Source organism: Lissotriton vulgaris, chromosome 3_1, assembly GCF_964263255.1.
Source record: "Lissotriton vulgaris chromosome 3_1, aLisVul1.2, whole genome shotgun sequence".
Classification (NCBI taxonomy): Eukaryota; Metazoa; Chordata; class Amphibia; order Caudata; family Salamandridae; genus Lissotriton; species Lissotriton vulgaris.
The window spans coordinates 1,416,048,411-1,416,075,679 of NC_141689.1; the positions used below are offsets into that span (position 1 = coordinate 1,416,048,411).

Sequence of the window (27,269 nt, forward strand, 5' to 3'; positions counted from 1 at the left end):
AAAGACTATGGCCATCGTGCAAATTGCTATAAAGTGTCAAAGTGCAAACAGTTTAGACATTATCGGCCAGATTCATCATGGCCCCGATTTGCGAGTCCTTAATAGCGATTATTAAGGAATCGCTATTAAGGACTCGCAAATCGGGATTCATGTAGGAATCGCAATTGAGTTTGCGATTCCTACTGATTCCTTATTTGCGATTAGCTAATTGCTAATCGCAAATAAGGAATAACTCCCCATTTATTCCTATAGGCCTAGGCCCATAGGAATGAATGGGGAGTTATTCCTTATTTGCGATTAGCAATTAGCTAATCGCAAATAAGGAAGCGATTCCAAGGGTGCCAGGGGTGTCTAAAGGACACCCTGTAGCACCCCTGTAATGCAATCGACATTGGTGTTGCGCACACACATGTCCTTTGGACATGTGTGTGTGTAACATGCAACTTAGAAAAATGCTTTTAAAAGCATTTTTCTAAGTTTTCGCTATTTACCACGAGGTTTGACCTCGCGGTAAATAGCGGCCAAAAATTGCGATTTCGCATATTTAAAATGGATCATGAATTGCATTTAAGGAATCTCAAATAGAGATTCCTTAAATGCAATTCCTCGCAAATGTGCGAATTCTTAATTAGCGAATTTTGCATTTGGGATGATGAATCTCAAATGCAAAAATTGCACTCGCAAAGGGCCAGATTCTCAGAATCTGGCCCTTTTGCGAGCGCATTTCGCTTCATGAATCTGGCTGTATGAGTTCTCATGCACATAAGCAATAAAAAAGCAAATGCTTCCATATACTCTTTAAGGGGCTGATTACAAAATTTCCTACGACAAGATCATTAAATCAAACTGTAAAGGCATTAAAAGTGCCAATAACCTAGAAACATAGCCATATATTTTCTAAAATGTCGGTTAACCTTAATTGCACACAGCAGAAACCAGCAATTTTTCCGCAATTGATAACAAATATATCATCTGACATAATAGTGGAATTGAAAAAGAAGTGCTTATTTATTTGCATTCTAAGACTTGCAGTTCTGTATTTGGAATGCAAAAGACACAACTTCAAGTACCAGGATGTAAAGGGTGAGCAAAAAAATGTAAAACCAACTAACACATGTATGACACCACCACTCAAACCATCACTTTAGCCAGCATCACTTTCATGCTGTCAATTTCAAACTATACTTCAAATGGGTTGAAAGGGTATAACTGTGGTGAAAGAGTGAAGCACACCTAATGATTCATGGTTTGTTTTCAACCTACTGTTCTCTCTTGACTCAGTGTGCTACTGTGCAGTGCGTGCTGTCTGAACACGCCTTGTCTGAGCACCCTATTTTCAAGTATATGTGACCTGACCTCTGTGCACTTGAACTCGGTGCAATTGCAATGTAATGTCTACATGATAATCATTCTTTTTACCGGTTGACTTGCAACAATATCTGTATCGTTATTCACAGGTTACAACAATGACACAGTAAACTGTTTCTTAATAACTCATATTCACTTTAATATTCTACATTCATGTTTAATAATCACAACAAAGAAAGTCTCTGTAATACATTGGGCAAGAAGTACACTCCGGAAATTTGTCGGAGACTTTTTTTGTTGTGATTACTAAACATGAATGTTGAATATTAAAGTGAATATGAGTTATTAAGAAACCGTTTTAATGGTGTGATTGTTGTAAACCGTGAATAAGGATACAGATATTGTTGCATGTCGACAGGTGAAAAGAATGATTATCATCTAAATATTACAGTGCAGTTCAACCGAGTTAAAGTGCACAGTGGTCAGGTCACATAGACTTGAAAATAGAGTTGAAAGGTTTTAAGCCACATAATGAAAACTGGTATTTCTTAAAGGCTAGGGGATGTTGATGACATTACACAAGACATGGGTGTATTATTTTATGTATCTATTTTTGAGCCACTATAATGGTGGTTGCTAGGATGGTAGGCATCACCCAGGTATCATTTACTTATTACAGAAAAACACACTTGGCGTACAAAATATAATTTTCAGGTTAACAAAGCTAGTTCATAGGCTATGGACTCAGACAGCAGAACCACATGTCAGGTTATAATTATCTGAAAGCTCAAATAAGCATTTAACTTACTAGGAAAAGCATCTAACAGCTCTAGCTATTGTCAGCTACTTTGCACAAGCAACCTTTTCCAGCATTGGGCACCCTTACCAAACAAGGAAACACATAAGAAAATTAGTGGAGTCTTCCTACCTCACCCACTACAAACTCACAACTCATCCATAGTGGCATACTCCTCTACTGACAGCCCACTTCTAGAATGAGGAATTACACTCTGTTCTGTGAAGGAAATTAATACCCCATACAGTTGTATATCACAATACTGAGGCAAATAATGTTGACTTGTAACATTGATTTCCACAATATGATCTATCAACACATCCTCAAGTTAAGTATATAAAGGGAAGTATAGATAAAGTATTTGTGCAGAATCTAAACAACAGTTAAGTCAAGAAACCAATCAATATAAACAAATCAAGCCAATTTAGTCAAGTGACAAAAAAAATAAAAAAGAAGTAGAATAAAACGCAGAGAACAAAAATTGAACAGGGGATCAGAAGACCTACATTTTTCAAAGAAAATGTCAAAAATGCCCACAGGGACAATGCAGGAATAAAGGTCAAATCTAGATTATTTGAATTACCAAAATTGGCCACTGGATGGCAGTCTTGTATCAAAAATGAACCAGTTATCTGAAAAAGGTGTTTTGCTCCCTGCCCCCCATAAAAGTGTTGGCTGGGGTTGGGTCAGCTACTATATCAGCTGCTACATTAGAATGCTCCCAGACTGCTATGGTTGCAAAATATCTTCTTTTCACTCCTCAAGTCCCCAAACTGAAGGGAACAGCTTCCTGATAGCAGGGAAGAGATAGATAGCAACCATAGCCAGCCTCAGGCACTTTCTTCAGCTAGAGCCACAGCACAGGTCACATTTTTTTTCTGGTCTGCATGTGTTTCTGTAAAGATGTCCTTCTTGTTTGTTATGCTCTTTAGCCAGTGTAACAGCATTGGCCTGTTGCTTTTTCTGTACAGATACCCTTCTCATCCTTTTATGTTCCAGAGATCACAGGAGATCTGATCTGACCTTTGAGAAGCACTTAAATGTTTACTTACAAAGGAAAAGCAGGTCATGCCTTAGTCTCATGCACAGTCTGACAAAGGATGCTGTTCCTTCCTCTTACTTTCTGCTAAAAGCTTAGAACCTTTCTTAAAGTGGACAATGGCTAATGATGAATTATAAGTAATACGATTATCCTAAAATGCTTCCTGCACTTAGGTTCAGCTCTCTTATGCAGCACTTACAATAAACTAATGGCAATCCAAGACAACTTTATTTTGAGAATCTTCTAAAATGACAGAACTCCAGGAGCTTCTGTGTAGAGTTCTCACAGCCCTGCCAGAGGCAGCACTTTTAAAATAGGAATCCTCTTCTCAGTTCCAGAAAGCAACCCACTCAGACTGGCTCTGATCCCAGGTTATGTCCTGCAGGTTTGAGGCTGGCCTGGCTAAGGGGAATGCTAGCTTTAAAGGCACACTCACACCAGTCCTCTAGTGTAACCACCAGGGTCACTCTGTGGTGTTCTGAGTCATCTGTTCTTCCAGTTGACATTCCTAGATAACAATTGATGGGTGTTAGCCTTGCTCTGCCAGCAGGCCATCGTCTCCAAAAGAACCACTGTTGTTTCCGGCTAGTCACTTTACCCTTTCAGCAGAGCTGGACAACATTATTACTGTCACTGTTGGGAAGAGAGGCTGAGGACCTCTTTCATGAGGCTAGAGATAGAGATACCCAATTTTGTTACAAATCAGCTTTAAGCCATAGCTACTAAAACCATTGCTGACCAATGAATTACATTTCTAGTCTTTCCCCAATTCAGCGTAAACAAAGTGATTTATAATCTTAAAAGAGGGCATGACTTAGCCTTGTGCAGCATAGAGCACCATTAAACTCGTTTACTATAGAGTCAAGCTAATGGACCCAGACCTTAAAGGCACTAACCCCCAGATTCATCAAGAACACATTTTGCGATTCCTTAATAGCGAAAAATACCGTTTCGCTATTAAGGAATAGCAAAATGCTATTCATCAAGAAATCCATTCAAAAATAGCGGTTTCTAATAATTCCTTAATTGCGACTCGCAAATTGCGAGTCGCAATTAAGGAATATCTCCCCATTCATTCCTATGGGCCTAGAGGCCCATAGGAATGAATGGGAAGACCAACTCAATTTGCTAATCGCATTAAGCGATTCGCAAATTGCGATTGCGATTTCAAGGGTGCAGGGGTGTCCAAAGGCCACCCTGTTGCACGCCTGAAATTGATGTGTGCACATATGTTGCCCACACACATGCCCTTAGGGCATGTGTGTGCACAACATGAAACTTTAAAAAATGCACTTTAGTGCATTTTTCAACGTTTTTGCTATTTACCACGTAGTTAGACTTCGCTGTAAATAGCGCCCCCAGATTGCGAATTTGCAATTTTTAAATGGTTCATGAATTGCATTTAAGGAATCTCAAATTGAGATTCCTTAAATGCAATTCATCGCAATTTAGCGATTTCTATAATTGCGATTTTTGCATTTGGGATGATGAATCCCAAATGCAAAAATAGCGCTCGCAAAGGGCCAGATTCTCAGAATATGGCCCTTTGCGAGCCGATCTCGGCTTCATGAATCTGCCTGCAAAGAACTACTAATGGGCTAATTAGGTAATACTTTAAAAAAAGCTAAATGGTTTGCCTTGCCATATATTGACAACATCAGTTGAGGTCTGTATCTGCAGTTTCCAAGTTTTGCTATCAAAAGCACACGTGGGTGGTGGAAGGCCTCACTGCAGTCCATGTGTGACATCTGACTTTTATGCCACTCATGCATTTCTATGTCATTGTATTCTGGCCCGACCAAGACTCATGGAAGACAACTGAAATTAAACATGTGCTACCATGTGCAAGAGTCGTAGCAAGCTCCCAGTGACCAGAGTCAAATATACCAATACATCCTGTCAGAAAAAAGGGGGCCGCGCAAAAAGGTACACCTTCTTACAGAGGACCTACGTGTGTCTGAAAGAAGCGCATGGATATGCCTCAACAGAATCAGAAAGTAACACGAGGTGACAGTTGGATCCACCTCCTTTGCAATAGAAATAGTTGAGTCTAGCCAAGCTCCCTGTTTTCAACTTTCCCTTTATCTACAACGGAATTGATAGCATCACATTTAATCCAAATGAAGTCTTTTGGAAACCTATTTGTTGATTACAGGTTCAAGCACTATCAATGTCCTTGTAAAATACAACTCTAACTAAATGTTTCATCTGCTAATCACCTCAATGGGCTCAATTCCTGCTTTGATATCACACAGAGCTGAATGACAAGCATTCAATTCTAAACAAAAATCCTTTTCATAGTAAACTGAAATGGGCAGACTTAGAACCATAGATGACTGCTTGGCATGTGAAATTACAGATTCATATCTCATCATCGCTTGAATACCGGAATACGCAGATTCATCCATGGCCTCGACCTCTCCTTCTAGAGGTAAACTTATAAAATGATGTAAACTGCATGGTGCTGGGACCCATTGCTTTAAAAAAAAAAACTTTTTTAAGCATATTTCAGAAGAATCTTCCAAGCCTGAGTTTTCTTCCACCAAGAAAACTCTTTCTTGCCAGCCTCCCTGTCTCCTCTGAATTGAGTCCTAAATGCTGCTTCCCTGCTCATCAAAGGGCTCAAAATAGGACCACAACAAATCTACTTAAAAAAAGATGTCTATGTCTGAAAAAAGTATCATGTCTAGCAACCAGGTAACAGAAAGAGCCAAGACAACCCTTAAAATGAAACCAAGAAGTGCGAAAAGAGACAATAAAGACCTAAACCGTGTCTCTATAAGAACCATTGACTTAGGATCTACTTAGGATAACATCGCTCTACACACCTGCATTGCACCACTGCTCCTATTAATCAGAAATGCCATTTAATGAAGGAGGACATCATAAAAGAACAAAAATTACACATTGAGCTCCCCCCAGGCATTTGGCCGACAACAAGAATCCCCCATTAACCGCCACTACAGCACACTAACTTGTACAACCGCTCCCATTTCAGTTTCTGCACTTCCTTATAGTTTATGGGCAGCGTTACCTTCTCCCCCACTGATAGGTTTACATTTAAAAATTGCAAATATGATTATCTTTCCACAACACATAGCATGAGCCGTATTTAGGGTGGATTGAAAATCCCACATATCGATATTGGCTAACAGCTCTCAGGCTTGGAATGCTGCATTTCAAATTTGCCTTTCCCACAGCAGGGGTCTGGAAAAGGGATCTAACGCCTTGCCGATTTGATGGCACCATGATACAAAGCACTAGCTTCTTTATTTTATTTTGCACTTTATATTCAGAGCGGAGTCGCTCTTTCCTGGTTTCAATTTTACGCAACCTAAACCTGAGACTCTATGAGGAAAGGCTAACATTTCGGAAATCCATGGGTTTGCAGGATTTGTGTTATTCAGTATTACATTTGATCTAAATTGAATTTTACATCCGTAAAATATCTAAATCCTAATGTGATAGTCTTCATTGGATTAATTTTAGATTGTCTGTATTTTAATGACCTGTGCCTGTTATTTTTAAGAATATTCGTATTGTATTTTTTTTATGTCTGTATTACCCTTTTATGGCACTTTGGCCGAAAAAAAGTTGATCATCTCTCTGTAGCTTCCTGTCAAAGGTCAAAAATCAAGGGGGATGAATCAATAGTACCTGTAATACCAGGGTCAGTTGTGGTAACTAACATAAAAACCCTCATTCGCGTACAGGGGGGTAATAGCGGTGTATCTTGATTCTTCGCTTCTAGAGACTTGAAAGCATCATCATTGTTTTTTTTTATGATAAAATGCTTTCCTCCACCTGGAGGTTGATCCACTGGTTCGTAAAGTAGTGACTAGAAATAAGGTACAAGAAGTGTAGTGAAAAAAGGCAAAAGTGAGCTAAAATTGCTTCGCTCTCCCTCGTAAACAAACTTTATTCAGAAAGAGTGGTGGTAAGATTAAAAATATGGTGGTGCTTCTATAGAAATGTTCCTGTTCTACAGCACTGTGCAGTTCTTGTGAAGGTCAAAAGGTTGACATGTTTCAGCCCCGTATTGTTGACCAGGAGGGGTCGGAGGGCTTTCTTTAGGACCTATGTGAAATTACTAGGTTGCTACTATTGTAAGCACCCAAAATGGGTGAGTTTTTTGACTCACCCTTCTTCGTCACAGGTCAGTGGTACCTGTAACTTATAGGTGCTGAAGTAAGGCCTCCTCGAGGGACCGACGGGCGTGATGTCCTGAAACTCCAGGAAACAGCAGCACAATGTTCATGAAATTGTTCTCCAAATTTTGCTCAACTCTATATTTCATATCTTGATTTCGTCAAAGAAGTGATCATTGCAATACATTTGTTTTCCAAATTTTGCTTTCTGAAACACATTTTTAGTACACTGGCAGCCAATGAATTTTAACTCAGTCATAGGAGATTGGCCCTCCCCAACTTGGTAGACAAAGTGTCACTGGCACCCCATTTTGCAGAAGTAAATAATCAGCTACTTTCTTACAGTATGAAACAAATATGATGCTTAATTATTGAACGTTACTTACACATCTTGAAACTCCTCTAGAGATTTCTGTGGTGTGAAGACATTTAGTAAACTGATGATCTATATGATCAAAATGGAGAAAAAGAGAGAGAGGAAATTAAAAACAAACATAGGTCTGAAGGGAGATACATATCAGCAATCACATCCGCATTGCAAGGTGAAATATGGATTCTCATAATATCTCAAAAATACCATAGTAGGTTGTACAGTGAAGATACACTTTAATATTGTTTTTCTGACTTGTACGAGGGTGCACCAAGAATACCTGCTAAGAGGCATTGAAGAAAAATAAGCTGAATTTTTGTTACTATTTTTATTCACTTATAAAATTATTGCGCTTAGTATGTCCTGCTATCAAGTCGTGCCCTTACTAAGTTTGGAAAAACTGTAGTTCTGTAAGTTGGAAGGTTGCACAGTCACAACATCCTCCAATCTTAACTGTCACTCCGATGCCTCAATCTGAGCATGTTTGTGCTGGTGACGCACACTAAACAGTGAAAACACGCTCAATTAAACCGTTGCAATTCTTTTTCCAAACATGAAAGAAAAACATTGCTTCCTATCATCAAATATTAATATCAGGCAATGTTTTTTCAACTCTTTCATGTATTTACCATTAAAAAAAGTAGCCACTGGGGGCAAGGTCGCGCTGCGAATGGCGTGAGACGCACGCTGTGAGAGCTCTGGCCGCTCGCTGCACTTTAAAGCTATCAAAGCAGAGTTTGGGGTTCTATCAGTGCCATTTTTCTGGACGTATGTGTAGTGGACTGTGAGGGGCACCCCCAGGGAAGCGGACGTCGACTGGGGCGCGACCGAAGCGGTTGTGTGGCCGTCTTGCCTCGGCCCCCTCACCTGGATCGCGGCAACCGCCATTTTGGAGCTCCCGAGACCGGCCCTGCCTCGCGGCTGGGGGACGCTGTCCTGAAACCCCCTGAGTCCCGCTGATGCCGCACACACCAGGCAGAGGAACGGCTGCTTGATAGCGGTGTTTGCTGCATCGATGGAGCTGACCATTGAAAAGGGATTGCCTTCCGACGCGCCATTGATCCGCCATCTTTGACCCAGGTCTGGTTTAACGGAGCCTGAGCTCGCCCGGGGCAGGTGAACGGAGGAGCTGCTCTTTGGCCTCAGTGCTTTTCAGTGGTGAGTGGTGCTGCCGTACGACTGGCGGTGTGGGAGGATGCTTAGCGGAGGGACCCCAGCTGGGGGGAGCGTAAACATTACCCTACTACACCGCACCCAGGTCTTGGCGCGAACCACCTCCAGAGTTCACTGCTCCCCTTGAAGAGGTGACTCCTGCTGCGCCTGCACACCCTGATTGTATGTCTGATCACCTCCCTGAGCTGCCTCTGAGTGGGACTTGCCTGGAGCTGCTTTCCGTAGCCCTACAGGGCCGCGCATCACCGGATTGCATAGTGGAGGACTGGGTGGATACGGGCCTTATTGGAAGACGGCCTCCTTACTGATAAATGACCTAGGCCCTCTTAGACCTGCTGGCTGGGAGTGCGGAGGCAGACGTCTGGTATTGCTGCGGATTTCCCTGGCCTCTGCCCTCCTGTGGTAGCCTGGAAGTACCCGTGTTATCTCTGCACTGAAGCGGGCACAGCAGCGCTTTGAGGCACTTCGGAAGGGCGGGCTGGGCCTTGCATTCCCCACGGCGACTATACTGGAGGCTGTGGCCTGGCCCTGTGTCCTGGACATGACAACTCTGCGCTAGGCTTTGGTCCCGGGGTCCGCGCCTGCTACACAAACAGGGACTGCCTGGAACTCTGGGGCCCCACCATCACGGCTCACCCAGGAGCACCACGCCGCGTCCTACTTTCCCCCATGCCTTACTGATTGTGGGATCTTCGTCACTTGAGTTGGGAAGGGTGCTGTTGGCCTTCAAGCGCATTCTCCCTCTTGAAACCCCTCGACCACCCCTGTCTGCACCGTCTGGCATCGGCAGGTGGTGGCCCCAGCTTGGACTGCCACGCACCGGCTTAGTGGAGGGGGTGGCTGCGCCCCAGAAGGACAAGCTGCAGTGACCATTGACCTAGAACGCATCCCACTCCCTGGCCCAGGTGTGAGGCAGAGAGCGGTAAGCACAAGTCCCTAGAGAGCAAGCCCCATCCTACGTTGGTTGACAGGGAAGCTGAAGTGCGGCATGCCCACTTGATAGTTGGGCAGCCCTGCAAGCTTTCTCATGGACCCTCGCTGGCCTTAGGGACTGGTGCCTAGCAGGACGGCAACAAATCCATAATGACGCGTACCAATGGAGGCAAGGACGTTCCAGTGCCAACCTCCAAAGACACCTCTCTGGCAGCAATGTGGGGTAAGGCGGGCCCGTCTGCCCCCGCTGAGGTGGCCCCGCAGGCTGAAGGGAACTCGCCGCAAGTTATGCAAGCATTCATGGCCTCCTTCATGTCTGAGTTGAAAACTGAAATCGGCTCTCTACGCACCGAGATACACTCCTGTGTCCGGGAGCTGAGGAAGGAAGTTACGGACCTAGTACAATGAGTGGACTGACTGGAGAAGATGGCTCGCACCAGCACGGAGGATCAGGAGTAACTCTGGCAGCGCATGGCCGCCCTGGAAGACCAACACATAGAATTGCAACTGAAACAGTAGGACATGGAAAATAGAAGTCGCTGGAACAACCTCCTAATCCGGGGGGTTCCTCTCGGGCGGAAGGGAAAGACATAATGACTTATGTGGCACAGCTACTCCACGAGGTCAGGGGAGATGATGACGCTTCCCACCGGCTTTGGACCGGGCTCACCGGGTTGCCGGGCCTGCGGGCAGGTGGCCTCCTTTCGGACATTTTAACCAGGGTCCACTTCTTCACAGAAAAAGAAGCCATTCTTCTGGCGGCGAGAGCCAAGCAGGACCTCACATATGATGGGAATAAGATTCAGATATTCCAGGACCTAGCACGTAATACCTTGCGATGCCGCCGCAACTTTAAACCTGTAACAGACAAACTGTGGAACATGGACATCTCCTATCAGTGGGGCCACCCATTCGCCCTTATTTTTCCATGGGAGTCCAAACGTAAAGTGATAAGGTCCTACCAAGAAGCGGCTCAACTACTCCGACTTCCCACCTCACAGCCTGTCAGCCCCGCCCGTCTTCGGCCTCCCACACGAGTGTCTGCCAAGCCGTCTTGGGCCACCATCCGTCGTCGCAGACGCTCACCACCCCTTGATGAGCAAACATCTTCGCAGGCTAAAAAGGACATTATCGAACACATCAGGTCCTTGGAGGGAGACAAGTCAGAGACAGGCCCGGATTCTCCAGTCCCTTGATGAACAGCTGATGTGCCAGTAACAAACTCTGAGACTTGCCTCGGGGAAAACAACTCTTCCCTGATTGAATTTAATGTTTGCCGCTGTGTTCTAGATACCTCCCCAGCTTCTCACCCGCAGTGCAGCTGGTGCCGGAGCACTCCACCTGCCTGAACTCCAGTGCAGCAGATGACCTACCCCCATCTGTTCCTGAGAGAGTAACGTCTCTGGGTCTATCCAAACCTTAGGGTGTAGGCTGGCCCGCGACTGGAACAGAATGATGTGGCCCGGTTGGCCAATGTTGGTTATCTACTTTTCTCTCTTATATCCTCCTATTTGCCTTAATTTTATCTTCTCCTTCTTTCTGTCTACTGGGTATGGCGGGCGGGAGACTACAAGTCCAAGGTGCGCCCCTGTCCATGGGGAGGATCCACCCCTGAACCCCCCTTCCCTTATCCTGACAGGCTTCACATGGTGGCATTATGGGCTAACTTGGGATCCGATATACTTATGGCTCTCCCCGACCCCTTAATGACAAGGGGCTTCACTCTCCCAACAAGCTACAGCAATTGTGGCACTACCTACTTCAACAGAGTCCAGACATTATCTTTCTTCAAGAAACCCATCTGTTGAAGGTAGATATCCCTCGCAAGGTGCACCCTAAATATCCCCTCCAATTCTGGGCCACAGCAGACACCAAAACAGCTGGGGTGACTATTCTATGCAGAAATGGTATAAGGCGGGGGAACCAAAAGTTTTTCGTAGTCCAGATGGGCGTTTTATCAGAGCAGGGGTTGAGATTAGGAAATGGCAATTCATACTGTGTAAAGTCTACGCGCTGAACCAGATGCAGGACTCCTACCTCCGAACGCGCCTACGGGAACAGGGTGACCCCTTCTTGATTTTGGGGGGAGATTTTAACCTGGTGTGGAGGAGTGTGGCTCAATGGTTAGAGCGGCAGACCCTGATGCAGAGTTCTGGTCCGGGACCAGGGTTCAATTCCCGCCTCGGCGGGTCTTGGGCTCATAATTCCTCAGACCTGATTTCTCACCTCGGTGCCTATTCTAATCATGGGTCCCACGCTGCAACTCTGGGCAATAGCTTGCTTAACCTCCACACCGGCCCCAACAGCGCTGTGGATGCCTGGCTTCACCCTGGGGGTGCCCAGGAGTGGACACTTCACAGGGAAAGCCAGGAGGGGTTCCACAGCGGTATGAGTAATAGCGCCAGGAAACCGCTTGGTGACAGTGCGCTCTACAAATACCTTGACATTTCATTTCATTTCACATTTCATTACACTGGACCGTAGTGAAGTCTCCTCGAACGGGTCGGGAGCCATGTCCTCCGCACTCCGGAAACAGATAACAGACCTTGGCTTGATAGATTCATGGCGATACCACTCTCCTGAGGTGTAGGATTACTCGTATTACTCGCACTTCCACCACTCGTATTCGCGTATTGATTATCTTTTTATCTCCCAAGATCTTGTAAGGAACACGTTAGCGACATCCATGTCTGCCATTTTGCTATCTGACCATGCCCATGTTGAGCTTCTCCTGGAGGATCTGGCCGCTTTCCCCACCTGCCCCCCGCAGTGGCACCTGCTGCCGCATATCTTACAGGATCTAGCCAATGTGGAAAGCATACGGAATGCCATTGACTTTGCGAGCAATGATCTACCGGAGACCCCATTCCTTGTGTTGTGGGATGCCTTCAAGGCTACAATCCGCGGCCACATCACATCTATATCGATTGCACGGGAGCGGTAAGCTTCACTGGTAAAGTTGGATTTAACATTACTATTTCTGAAATGTCACTATTAGAAAGTGGACATTTCTCTGCTCTTAAAGCTCTTTGTGTCTGCAGCCAAGTACATGAGCTTATTTAAAGCAGTACTTATCTGAGTTCCTTTTTGAGGATAAAGGCGCAGCTAGAGCAGTACTCGATAACGTCTTTCCCATAACTAATACTTGTGTGGTTCTTCCATAGTTTGTCTGCACAGCCCCTTTTCCTGACTTCCCTACTGAGTCATCATTACAAAAACAACAACAGGAAGTTGCTAGAAATATTAGACTGCATATTGGCATCCATTTAAATGCTTTCTCGGCTCACTTGCTTTTAGTAGAGTGTAAATCAATACTGATAAGTAAGTCTGCAAAAATAGCCCAAATGGCCCTATGTTTTCAGACACTGACCATTTCACCCTTTCAAGGACTGGGCAAGCCTGTAGATCCCTAAAAGCTGAATTTCACTCAGGAATTTACATTGAAAATGTGCAGTGTTTTTTTTAAGGTAAACTCCTATGTTTAAAAATGGCGAATAAGGATTTTCCTAAGAGTAATACAAAAGTCAAGCTGGGATATTTCTAACCACTCATCTCATTGTGTCCCTTGCCCCTTGTCACTGTGCAAATATGGCTTCTGGTCAAATGACCAGAGCATTTGTTCTCTTTAAGGTAAAACACCTGAAGAAAGTGCCTGGTGTTTGAGGTGCTAAAGATTCCCTGCTAAGAAAAGCTGTTTTCAACAACTCTTTAGAGTGCTTGATAAAAAATGTGCCCAACTGTTTTGACAATCAACACTGGATGACCTCAAATATGACCTTTTTCTGGTACACATCTGTGCACTTGCTGCTTCGCTCTCTGCCAGGAATACGATGATGTAGAAAAGTTTAATAAGAAAAAATACCTAGCACAATTGAAGGACATCTGGCATTGATCAACTACTAAATTCAATAACCACATGAGGATGGATTAAAAAATGGTAGGTGTTATTACTCGCAATGTGGCCATAAATGTATCCTCTGTCAATGGGCTGATGATTGTCAAAGTTTCGAACCTTTTCCCATGAGTGATTTTCATAAAATATTAGTTTATTATGCAAAATTGTGCTTGGCAGTTACATGAGCTACCTGTTCAATGTACAGTGTAGCCAGCTGCACAGAAATTGTGGTGGAGGTGTGTCCATGGGTGCAAAAAGCTTACAGCCTGATTCATCATTCTCCCGTTTTGCGAGCCCCTAATAGCGATTCATAGCGAATCGCTATTAAGGACTCGCAAAACGGGATTCATGTAGAAATTGCATAAAGAAATGCGATTCCTACATAATCCTTATTTACGATTAGCAAATTGCTAATCGCAAATAAGGAATAACTCGCCATTCATTCCTATGGGCCAAAAGGCCCATAGGAATGAATGGGGAGTATTCCTTATTTGCGATTAGCAATTTGCTAATCGCAAATAAGATAGCGATTTGAAGGGTGCCAGGGGTGTCCAAAGGACACCCTGTAGCAGCCCTCAAATGAAATTTTACACAGGTGTTGCGTACACACATGTCCAAAGGACATGTGTGTGTGTAACATGCAACTCAAAAAAATGCATTTAAAAGCATTTTTCTGAGTTTTCGCAATTTACCACGAGGTCTGACCTCGCGGTAAATTGCGGCCAGAAATTGCGAATTCGCAAAACAAAATTGGATGATGAATTGCATTTAAGGAATCTCAAATAGAGATTCTTTAAATGTAATTCCTCGCAAAATTGCGAGATCGCAATTAGCGATTTTTGCATTTGGGATGATGAATCCCAAATGCAAAAATCGCACTCGCAAAGGGCCAGATTCTCAGAATCTGGCCCTTTGCGAGCCGATTTCGGCTTCATGAATAAGGCTGTTAATGTATTGGGCAATTGTATATATGACATTTTCTACTCGCACCAGTCTCTCCTTGCAAGAATTACATAAAAAGAATTCGAAGAGACAGCAAATTAAGTGAAACATTCAAAGAAAGATAATTGTGATTTACCACGATTAAGCCCCAAGTTAAGATAAACTTGCTCGGATCAAATTCTGATCCGGTTTGTTAATCTACTTCATCTAGTTCACAAGTTTAAAATGTATGAACTCATGTTTTTTCTTAACCCATATAATTTGCAATCCAGATGATAGTAAGAAGACTAGGGGCTTCCGTTGTGAAGTCTACAGGGAAACAATCTTGTTTCTCTCTACATAATATCGTAAATCCCTTGAGCTGGTGATTAAGGCACTAAAGTCACTTTCACGCATCATATAAGAACATTATACGGCTCGTGTTAAGCCTGCCCTTCCTAAGGATTTGGAAGGATTTCCTAAAATATATGCAAGAAGCATTCTTTCCTCGATCCACATTTAAATATTTGAGACTTGATTCACAAAAGCTAAGGAATAACATTTGAAGATTTGCAGTTGGGCTACTGCTTTTTGGAGTAAAATCGTGACTTTTATTTTCTTTCAAAGAATTTCTGAAAAAAACATAGGGGCATATTATCAAGGTGGTTTATCTCCGCTTTTTTGGCTTTAAAAGCCAAGAAAGCGGAGATAAAATTATCTCCCTATTACCTAGCTGTCGCTAACACCAGTTACCGACAGCTAGTAGGAGATAGCGACCATCTTGGGCTCCACTTTGCATGTCAGTGATATTTATCACTAATGACATGCAAAGTGGGCGTGCCAAGATGTTAGCGACTGGAAACAGTCGCTAACATCGCTATCTCCTATTACCAACTTTTGGAGATATTCGCGCTAAGCGCGAATATCTCCAAAAGCTAATACCTGCCCTTAGCAGTTCTTAGCCATGTTATCCAATGGGAGGTGGATAACATGGCTAGGAGCATTAGCTCGGTAATGCATGAATATCGCTGACTTTTCAGCGATATTCATGCATTGCGGTGATTTTTATTGCATTTGCGATAAACCTTGGTAATACCAAGGTTTATCTGCGATAAAAATCGTCGCAGCTTAGCGGTAAAATTTTGTATCTAACCAATCAATAGCGATAATTATCGCTATTGCTTGGTAATATGCCCCATAATTGCTTAAGAGGAAGGATTGTGGAATGTTGTGAAACAAATGAACTACAGAAGAAACACATAAGTACAAAGAAAACTATGGCACTCGTAGTTATTCCCGGAGTGCTCAGTGTCTACTGTTACACATTAAGAAATTGACGCAAATATTGATTAGCAAATTAAAACTTTTAGCTTATTATTTCTCTGTTGGGCTAGAGTACATTTCCCTTTCGGGTAAGCCTGCCTCTAGACTCCTTTAAAATATGGTTGTTCCATCTCCATCCCAATCCAGGAAATACACTTTCTCCTGTCATTTACTAATCACATAGAAATGGCACAGGACAACTCTCCCTCTTTTGAGTTTAACGGTGCTTTTTTTAATCAGGACCGGGAGGATGCTCTTCCAAAGGCATAGGTTTATGAAGATAAGCTAAATTTACATGTGTAAATAGCTTGGTTAATTGGGTCCTTGATCCCCCAGAAAAATATCACCATTTTCACATTCATAGAAATATGTTGTATTATTTGTATTCTGCTAGTTTCAAGACATTCTAGAAGGAGGGCGGCCGACCACAGGGAGGTCTGCCTCCCGCGGGGCAGATTGGGAGAGTGGTGCAGTCCGGGGCTGCCATTTTGTAGTTGGGCTACATCTATTGCCCAAAGGTATATAGGGGCGGCTTTTGGGCTCCCTGCCATCATTTTAGGGACAGGTGACCTGGAGACTGGTGGGTGGGTGATTTAGTGGTACTCTTCGGATCAGCGGTTGTGATTTATTGAATTGCAGGCATGTCTGACGCTGAGGTGAAAGTTGCAGAGGCGATGCGGCCCCCGTGGAAGGCTAGGAGCCTGAACTTGGTAGTCACATGTGACGCTATGCTAGGCACGGACCTCCCGGCTCATCGGGGGGCTAGCTGTATGGCTGTAGAAGGTTTGGCATGTTTTCTGTTGCAAAAATGGCGGGCGGTGTCTTAGGCAGCCGAGAAGGTGAACGTGAGGGGGGTGCTCTGTGATGAGCCCCTCGAGGTGTGAGGAGATGCGGGGTTTAGGTAGTGGGGCTTGGAAAGGCCAGTAAGGCTGGGCAAGCCCACGCGGTCCCAAGGATGGAAGCGGGGCCACGATGCAAGGCGGTTATAGTGTGAACCCAGCGTGGCCTCTGACACTGATATATAGTCTATGGCAGCGGGCCAACTGCACTGGTTGTGCAAGTACGGAACTGCTGTCAAAAGCTTGCTTGCGGAGCTGGCAGTGCATGTGGACTGCCCACGAGGTTCTCCGTGCTGGATTTGAGTTTGAGGGCCAGGAAAGGGGACACACTGCTAGAGGGGGACACCCCTTTAAAGGGGTACAAGGGTTATGTACTCACAACGAGTGGGCATGAGAGTGCAGGGAGGACAGGTGGAGTGGTCCATGACAATCTGAAGGGACCTGAAGTGGTAGGGCCTTCACAAGCTGCTGGTTTGTCAGTGGGGGTGAGGGTGGCTGTGAAGGGGCATGGGTCATTATTAGGAAGGTGGGAGTGGCTCCCAAGGGCCCACAGGAGCTCCGATCATGTTGGACAACAGGGATCCTTCAGGGGACGAGGAATGAAGAGGGGATGGTCACCAAGGAGCAGGATAGCAGCCTTTTGGGTCTTTCCAGAGAAAGCAAGAAGGAGAGCTGGAGGCCCAGTGAAGGCTGGGGGCCCAGCATCTATTCTGATAGCAGCCATGTTAGAATGGAGTGGGGACGAAGGTAAGAGGTAGATTAGCGTTGACGGGGGTGAGCAGTGAGGAGGTGGAACCGTTGGATGGGGGTACACAGGGGCAGACTGTTATGCAAGGGGGGCATAGGAGTAATGCAGAGCAAAGCAGTTGGTCTGGGGCCGATAAGGAAGAGGTGGGCTAGGCATGGAAGCCCCAGGGTGCCAGTACACCTGTCCTGGCATCGTTTTTCGGGAGGATGAGCATTGCAAGTTTAAAGACTTGGTAGAGCTGGATGCGGCTCGAGTGCACCGAGGTGAAGAGATGGCTGAGCTCAGTACGGTTTGCTGGATTTCATCGGGGGATCCCTAAAAAGCCAACAGAAGAAGGTTTGGAATGGCCTTGTTGGCTCCACTGGTGGTAAGGTCAAGGGCAGTCTGTAGCTATCACAGCACAACGGACAGACGTATGGTGTCAGCATAATGATATGGAGAGGTTCTTTTGCCCCCCCCCTGCATGCTATTTGTCTGGCCGTGATCCCAGCGAGAGCAACAGTATCAGTCAGGGTGTGTGTGCAGATGCTAGCTGGCCCAGGGTTGAGGACCCTTTGGGTGTCATGCTGGTTGAGTATGAGGAGTACAGTGTTGAGGATTGCGAGGTGGTGGACAGAGTGGCACTGGTGATGATACATGTTGATCCTCGGGGTGGGGTTCTGCTAATGTCATGTCCAGTGTGTTGAGCTGGATATGGTGTGGGAGACATGGAGACCACTGGCAAGGCGGTAAGCATCTGCACGGGCACCAATCTTGGAGCCAGGTAAGGAGCAGGAAGCTGGTATGGGTCCATTGATGGTGTCCATGGGTGTGGATGTGATGGGTGATCAAGTGGAAGCAGGGGAGTGGCTGTGCAAGGCAAGTACATAGCGGATATAAGGGTAAGTGTGGGAGCAGTCCCAGACAGCAACAGCCCGAAAAGCATGCAAAGTTTGTCAAAAGATGCTAGTGGGGGTAGTGCAGTGCTTAATTTGTGCAGGTGCTTTCAGGTGCTGAGCACCGGCACCTATTTCTCAGGGATGGGTCTATTGAATGTTTCTCCCATGCACAGCCAGAACTGTGCACAGGCCATTAAAAAGCCCCAGCCACAAGCGAGGCTTGTGCAGCTGTACGTTCAGATTTGGTGCATGCTGCTAGTGTGCTTGCGTTGGCGCGCAGCAGTGCCTTGTCCTCAGGGTGGTGGAAGTGCAGGTGTGTTGTGTCATATGCAGTATAAGCTGCATGAACGATGAACTGGGAGCATAATTTCAGCTGTGCTACCCAGCAGTCCGCACTTTCCAGTGTAGCCAAAGCTGCAAGGTTAGGTGAATTGTGTGTGCGTTATTTTACACACAACTGCTAACCTACAGGTGACAGAATAGTGCTTGGCCGTGGGACACCATCAATAAATTCCTGCAAAGTGGCACCCGCAGGAAACTGCCCAGTAGCTGCCTGCCTCAGGAGCCCAGACAAGGCCTTGCAGGTAACAACAAAATACGGGAAGCAGCCGAGGGTGGTCCAAAAGTGAAAACATTTCTTCCTGCCAGTCAGTGTAATAGTACCACGCTCCTACCTGTCCCAGTACCATCTCGTCTCTATCAGACCCGTCCTCTCCCTTCTGCAATGGTTATCGTTCTAGCCACAAGCACCTTCAAGAACACCTCCCATCCCTGCCACTGTGACTGTGCCCCACCACTACCTCCAACAGTGCCCCTCTGTCCACAGTCGCCTTCTCCCACTATCCAGTGCCCCTCTCTCCACAGTGCCTTTCTCACCTGTACCTCAGTGCCCCTCTGCTTACAGTCCCCTTCCCCTCTGTATCACAATGCCCCTCCCTGTAAAAAACACTCGCTCACTCCTGTTACAGTAACCCTTGGCTCCCTCCCTCCCTCTCAGATCACCCCTCTCCACCATTGCTTTGTAGTAAAGCATGCAGTGGGCCCTGAGTATCCATACTTTGAGTTTGCACGTGAGACCACAAAGCCCTTCTCTGTCTTGGCCACTCGAACCAGGAGGCTTTCCCAATTACCCCCTAACCAGGGAATTTATCAGCTTTGACCTGGAGAACATTAGCATTGATTCAAAATGTGCTATCAAAGGGGCTAGGCTGTGTTGGGCGCGATGTACCTCCCCCCCCCCCCCCCCCCCCACGCAAGCCTGCTGAGATCTATCGCCCCACAGCTTCTCTTCACCTCCAAAGACCCATGTCCCATAAACCCCTGCTGCATACTTACATCCTTATGTCCCTGTTGGAGAGAGATCAGAGTTTTGTGTAGTTGAAGTTTTGACTGTAGCACAGAGGGATAATGTATAACATGTACCATACAGATGACAGAACTATGTTATGTGGATAGTTCAGTGGGTTTCTGGTTTTTTGTCACAGATGTCCTTTTATTACTCGCTGATCATAAATTACAATCCTAATATAGAACAGGATGCAGACTCAGTTGTATTTTGTGCTTTATTAAGTAAAAAGTAGGTGTGGAAGCTTGTCTGAATGGATTTCAATATCTGACTTCATTTGGAAATAGGTGGCAGTGAGATTTTGCGACTTATAGTCTGATCATGTGATAGAACTATTTGTTTGAAGCATGAGTGTGGTTCTCCATCAAGGCATAATCCCAATGGTATAACTGACACTTCATTATGTTTTATCAGGAATACCTATTGTGACATAACAAAACATCTTCTTATGGCATAAAACTTCACACAGTGAAAGAATCGCTATTGTGTGTCTTGGACAACACTGCTGTGCATTGATGAGACAGGCCAAGAATGATGCAATCCTGTCACCTCTCAACTTTACATAATTAATGAGTGTATGTTTAATAAAGCAGAGGTGTACTCTTTGCTTGCTCTGGCTCAGTATCTGCTTTTCTTCCTTCCCTTCACACCTCACACCTTCACTTCTCTCCAATCTTACTTCACTTTCTGCCCTACATCTGCGTTTTCTCTTAATCGTCACCTCCCCTCATTAAATGCTTTTCATTGTTCACATTTCCATCTTTCCCTACACTCTACTCTCACATGCTCCCCACTGTCTGCTTTTCTTCCCTTGCCTTTCTCCTTTTTTCACTTTTCCTTCTCATCACGTTCCACTCCAATCTTGCAATCCCAAACTCTGCCTACCACATTTCTCTTCACATTGTCTACTGCATCTATCTTTGCCTTTAGACCTCTCCTCCTCCCTGACTCTCCCTTTTAATTGTTTCCTTCTTGCACATATGTTTATATCTACTACAGGAATCTGTGTTCTACCTCAGGGTCATAAATTGAAATCTTGGTGTGGCCACTCAGTCTTTCGTCTTTAGATAAAATTAGTGCAATTGAGCTGGATAACAACATGTTTAATTTGGTGTCAAGGCCTCCTCTAGTGAATATGTGCTTTACAAACATACATGGTGTGTTTTTCCCTCTATCCCTTAATTTCTTCCTTTCACATTCTTATTTCCCCCTTCTTTCATCCATTACTTATTTATTTCCTTACTCCAGTGCTCCTCTTCCTGCCTGCAATTGTTACTGCCTTCTTTAATGTATTCCTTTGTTCATTCTTTTCTTTCTTTTAAACAGCGCAGTGCAAGCACATTTTCTTTTGTTTGCAAAGCTGCCTCAAGTCCTTAAATGACCTTTCTCTAATTTGAGTTCACTTTTAAGTTTTTGTCATAGGCTTCCAATATGTTATATTATGTTATATTGATTTGTATAGCGCACTACTCACCCAGGAGGGTATCCAGGGATTTGGGCAGGTGTGTAGGTGTGAGGTGCCCGAGTTGCTTTTGTGAAGAGCCAGCCCTTCATCTTCTTGCAGAACTCAATAAGAGAGGAGGTGACTCCGATGTGTTGAGGCTTGTAGATGTGGGTGGAGCCAATAAAGGGAAGTGGGTGGGGGCACTGGGAGTGGGCGGAGCTTGGGAAGTGGGTGTGGCCTTGTTAAAGACTGAGCACCTGCACTTCATATTTTACAAATTAAGCACTGGGGTAGTGGCATTGAGGTATGTAGCAGGGAGAGTGCACACGATAAAGGGGAGACAAAGAGAGTGGAGAGCAAGGAGCTCAAAGCCATTGGGAGCGCATTTGATGTTGGCTCCAAAACAGAAAATTTTGAAAGAGGAGTATGTAGAAATGCTTAAACTCTTACATAGGGAGGCCGGCTCAAAGGAGGGATCTAAGGAAGAGGAGTATGAACTGACATCGTGACCAAGAGTGCCCCTGACAATTAAAATTAGGACCGCAACGTTTCTGATTTATGCCATTGTATACTTTGAGAAGTATCTGGAGCACTGTGTGGTCATGTTCAAGTATATGGACGTGACCCATAAGGCCTGAATTACGGGTGGGGGATATGCCTGGGCTCAGTACACCGAGAAATTCAGGGCACAGTTGGCATGGGATCCTGAGGCAAAGTGGGGGGAGCTGGACTCTGATCTTTAGCAACACACCATGGTCTCAGCGAAGGTAGGGAAAATGATTTTCACGGCCAGTGGCTTGCTGTAATCTACCAGCCCTTTCAAGGCAACCCACCCGGGGAGGGGTGGGTCCAGCATCCAAGGTGCAGAATGGGGCAGGGGGTACCAGTTGGGACTACAACAAAGGGTTGTGCACACATAAGTGTTCCAGGTGCCCAGGCAGGCATGCCATCATACAGTATTACTCGGCGACGAGAGCCTATAAAGGACAGAATGCTGGACAGTGGCAGCCCATCAGGAACTGCAGTCATTTGGCAACAGATGTGGGCAAGCGGTACAGGGATCTGGTGGCAAAAGGCTTGTACTCCGGTTAAAGTGAACGGGTTGGGGTGGAGTACTGGCTGGGGCTCTATGATTGGCCAGAGGAAGCACGGGATCTCCAGGAGGATTTAAAATGGGTTTTTTGACTGGGGTATGATGCTCCCCGGTTTTAGAGGTGGGCAGACAATTTGCGGATCATGAGAGAACACAAATATGCAGTGCAGGACAAGTTGGATAAGGAGGTCCCAGAAGGCCGGCAGGCCCGTTTGACGACTGACGCATGGAGGTTTTGATTGTGTCACCAATTGTGTGGTACCTAAGATGGAACAGGGTCAGTTTTGTGTAATACAGCATCTATCTTGGCCAGGAGGGGTGGTTGGTTAACGATTTATTCTCAGAGGATATGGCCTCTGAGTCATAATCCTCAGTGGACGTTTGTGATGTCCACCTGTTTCAATAAAGCAGACATTTTCACACAACACAAATGGTTAGTGGTCTGTGCTGCATCCCTCTCTCCCAAAGGGAAATAGGGATGCAGGTTTGGAGGGCAGGCAACCACAGGGAGGTTTGGACCCCAGGCAGTTTGAGAGAGTAGAGCAGTCCAGGACTGCCATTTTGTAGTTGAGCTACATGTATAGCCCATTACAGCCCAGAGGTATATGGAGGCCACTCATGGGCTCCCTGCCACCATTTTAGGTACAGAGGACCTGGTAACTGATGGTAGGGAGCTATAGTGGTGTTTTTACCCACCCACCGGACCCTTTTAGCTAGCTTCTTGGGGTTTCCTTAGTCATTGAATCTTGCCAAAGTTGGGTCTTATTGTTGAGACAGGTGGGAAATGGAAAGTTTGTGTACAGTTTTTGCTTGAGACCGGTGCTTGTCAGGGGCCTGGAAAGTTGTGCATGAGTTTATAGAAGTTTAATTGTCATTAACAGTTGGTGAACCATGTGGAAAGGAAGGGTATCCAGGAAGTTCAAGGTTAAGTACAGGAAGTGTGGTTGCTTAGAGGTAAATACGTGCAGTCATAGGCTGTCGTGGAGCGTTAAAATCGAAATGTACTACAGTTCAAATGAGATAGTTGTGGGGTGGGGTATGTGGGTGCGACCATAGGGGGTGGGGGGGTGGAGGATGGAGGATAGTTCATTTGATGTAAAGTGAGCTTTAGTTTTGTAAGGTGGATGTGACGTGCACTTGTTTCAATAAAGCATCCTTTTTCACACAACACAAATGGCCAGTGGTCTGTCCTGCATCCCTCTCTCCGACACCTTTTATATGTAAGAAATTCTCTTCTTTTCTCCACCACAGAGCAAATTCTGGTCTTGCTTTAGTCGCCACGACTACATTTTTTCAGATCACTGGTAATCCTGTTTCCAGCAAGTGATTTACCACAGATTATAGCACTGCTCCTAGAAAATCACAACCCTTCTTGAATAGCTTAAAATGTATCCCACAAGGCTGAGTTGTCGTGAGCCCCGTGCAGTTTTCTATCGCTTATCGTGGTGCTTTTTTCTGAAGGGCTCCAGCTCCGTTTATCCCGCAATGCTCAATTATCTCTGTATGTTGCAGTTGCAATTCAGAGATTATATTGCATTGGACTTAATTCAATACATTTTGACACACCAGCTGTTTCATGCTCTGAGCGGATATTTCAGCAAGCAATGGAACCAAACAGCACGTTACAGCTTGTAACTGTTGAAGAGAGCGTTGGCGCCATTTTACGGTCCTCTGGAAGCGTGTGTAAAAATAAAACATGCTGTTTCAGGCGGGGACTTACATTTTTGTGGTTCACGCACTTCATGAGTACCAACTCCCTGTATGCTCGCTTGGCATGCGTCTGGTTCTGAAATGGTCTACTGAGCTTCTTAATGGCCACATTTCTGTCCAGCACAGCATCATACGCAGCACTGCAGGGGAAAAAAATAGGAACCGCATTAGGAGGAACGACACACCAATGAATCCCCTCTGAGGGTTTTACATTTTCAAAAGTATTATTGAGACTCAAGGCAGTTAACGTTATGAAATTGTACTTCAACTCCAAGGTTGTTTACCACTTTCATGGTTCAAGTCCAGTGACATTCCTGAGAGGAAATAAATGACTACTGACTAAAGCTTATCTGTAGCGCAGGCTACTGGCCGGGGGGGGGGGGGGGCAGATTTATTAAAAAGAACTGCAACCACAGGGAGGGGAGAGCAGGCCCCCCAGGGCCGGTTTTAGGGTGGTGCGGCTGCCCTGATGCTGATATGGAGTAGGGGAGGGAGGGGGGGTGCTGTGCTTTGCAAAAGCATGAATTAAAAGCACCTGCTGTAGAGTTCTTTGGGCCTCATTTATGAAAAGTGACGCATCGCTGCGTGAAAACAGCGATGCGTCACTTTTCACTGCGCACTCCTTGCGACACCAATGATGCGTCATATTTAATGTATGACGCATCATGTCGCAAGGACTTACAGATACGTCAGTATTTCTGACGTATCTGTAAGCGCAAAAGTGACGTATTGCTGGAGTGTGTCACAAAAGTGACGCAACTCCAGCAATGCGTCCTTTCACATGGGGAAAGCCCCATGTGAAAGGGCTTGCGTCAGTCTTACGCCTGCTGTGAGGCAGGCGCAAGATTTTGACGCAACAGCGTCCTAAAAGTGACGCAGTAAAATCTCATAGATTTCACTGCGCCGCTATTACGAGGCTTTTTTGCGGGGGAACGCCCCCTCTGCATACATTATACCTGACGCAGGTATAATGTGGCGCAGGGGTTTAAAAAGTGACGCATCTACCAATATGCGTCACTTTTTAAATATGGCGCAACAAGGCGCATATTTTACGCCGCTGGTGCGTCACAAAAAGTGACGCACCGGCGGCGCAAAACTGACGCAAGGCCTCATAAATAAGGGCCTTTGTGCGCCTAGCTTTCAGGCACCTATCAAAATGTCAAGATAACTCTTGTTATTGATGAGTTTTGTCTAATAGTTTTGACTTCCTAGCTGAGTGGATTAGTAAAGCCAGTCTTTACTGGTGCTTTAAAACAAATGAAATGTATGTGGGAGAGGGGCTATGGAGAGATGACAGGTACTTGTTGCTGGGTGATAGTGAGGGAATCCGAGAAGGAAGTCATGGGGAAGAGGGTGCCACAACAGACTGGCGCACCAGGTGCCACCAGTGATAAAGCCGGCCCGAGCAGGACAACGCCATTATCTGCAGGGCACAAGTCATGTGTACACGCTGGTAGATGGCGTCCACCTACTATTTTCACAGGGTGGACCCCGTCTCCCCTACCAAGAGAAGTTGGGCCCCATTGAAATATGCCAAACTTGTCCTAGTGTAATTTTCAGACACTGGACATGTTCAGCAGCGCCTGAACGTTGTTTCCTTTCCAGTCCCAGCAGAAACATGCAGGCATGGAAAGGGATTTTATTTTCACCACCAGCTAGGCCAAAGATTAAGGACCAAGTTAAGGGGTCATCAGGCCTCCCTTTGTTCCTTTATCCTGCCTGGGCGCGGTCTGGACTCTCCCACATTTATGCAAATGCCATGGAGGGGAAACAAAGGCACACAGTTTGTTGTCACTTCACCGGTAATTAAGAGAGGTATGCTTTTAACTTTGTTCAGTCCCTCTATAAATGTAGGAGATATACATGCAGTGTAGGAATGCCAGATGTGTTGGTCTGTCCCAGTATTTACACAAATTCAAATACCATTATTTTATTGTATCACTTTATAGCGCTACTAATACCATGGCAGGGTGTCAGAGCGCTTTACATCACACATATGCATTATATCAATGTGCAGAATGTACTACAGACAGTGAGGTCTACAAGGTGTAGGAGTTCTGTTCTTCATGGCTATATGTTCTATATTAGGATGACAATTTATGAACTGTACGTAACAAAACGATCTATGAGTTAAAAGCAGTAACCCACTGACCTAGCCGCATAAAATAAAAACGTGCCATCTGCTTTTACATGATGTGCTTTGCATGAGACACATTACCCCTCTATGCTCCATTGATTAAAATCTGGGGCTAGACAAAACACAGCCCACTCCAGCAAATGCGTTAACCTCCAGTGTTATCTAACCATTATTATTATTCCCTGGGAGTTACTGGACAAGCAAAGATCTCTGCAGTGCCTTAACTCCATAAAATATATTACATTGAAGACTTTGCAAACAATTAAGCAAAACAGATCTACTGCCATGTTTCTCCTTGTTGCCAATTTCCTTGTAGCAGAGTTTGACAACAAAAAAATGTATAAATGGAGGACCAGATTTTGCGTCAGGGTTATGACACTTTTTTGCACAACCTTGACACCAATCTCATTTGTTAAATCTTGTAATGTACTCAAATGCAGTTAGGATTGTCCGTCTAAGCATATGTGTGAGGTCATGGGTTGTTATGCCACATCCTGCGATGCCATGTGCGACGTCATTCGCCGTGACATCATGCACTTTGATATGCGCCATGATGTTGCTTGCCTACTACCTAACTTGGGGCCTCATTAGGATGGCGAACGTCCGCCACCCCGAGGTGGAGGGACCGTCTGCAGGGGCAGCGGCGGTCCCTCCGGTGCAATTAGTATGTGACCACCACCCTGGCGGTCACATCCTGTATCTTTAACCTTGCGGCGGGTGCTGCTTGAAGCAGCAGCCACCGCAAGGTTAAAAATGCATGTTTAACATTTACATGCACAAAGCGGCAGGCACTGCGCGGTGCCTGCCGCTTTGTGCATGTAAATGCTGGGGGGTACCATAGGTAGCCCCCATGTGCACCCCCACCCCCCGACACCCTGGGGGCCCGCAATGGGCCCCCAAACACCAAAGACCACATGCTTTTCCACGGCGGAAAAGCCGCCGTGGAAAAGCATGTGACAATGCACATCCTAATTTGGCTTACGGTGTCTTGCAGACACCGCCACCAAATGGCCCTCCACACCCCGCGGATCAGCGGCGGACGGACCTGACGTCCGTCGCTGGTCCCACCGCAACCCCACCGCCATCCTAATCTGGCGGTGGGTGTATTCTGTGGCCGCGGCGGTGAATCTGCATCCTCCGGGCCGGCGGTGGCTTCCACTGGCCCG

At 45.6% G+C, this 27,269-nt stretch overlaps 1 protein-coding gene across 2 annotated transcripts in view; it reads right to left on the reverse strand.

Moving 5' to 3' along the window:
* Positions 1-27,269, reverse strand: part of MAPK10 (mitogen-activated protein kinase 10) — a 561,444-nt gene that overhangs the window by 368,080 nt on the left and 166,095 nt on the right. For both annotated transcript variants that reach the window (XM_086961881.1, XM_086961882.1), the window contains exons 2-3: positions 23,977-24,106; positions 7,681-7,739 (exon numbers count right to left, since the gene is read on the reverse strand). In XM_086961881.1, coding sequence (XP_086818007.1) covers positions 7,681-7,739; positions 23,977-24,106 — 189 coding nt within the window. The remainder of the gene's footprint in view (positions 1-7,680; positions 7,740-23,976; positions 24,107-27,269) is intronic.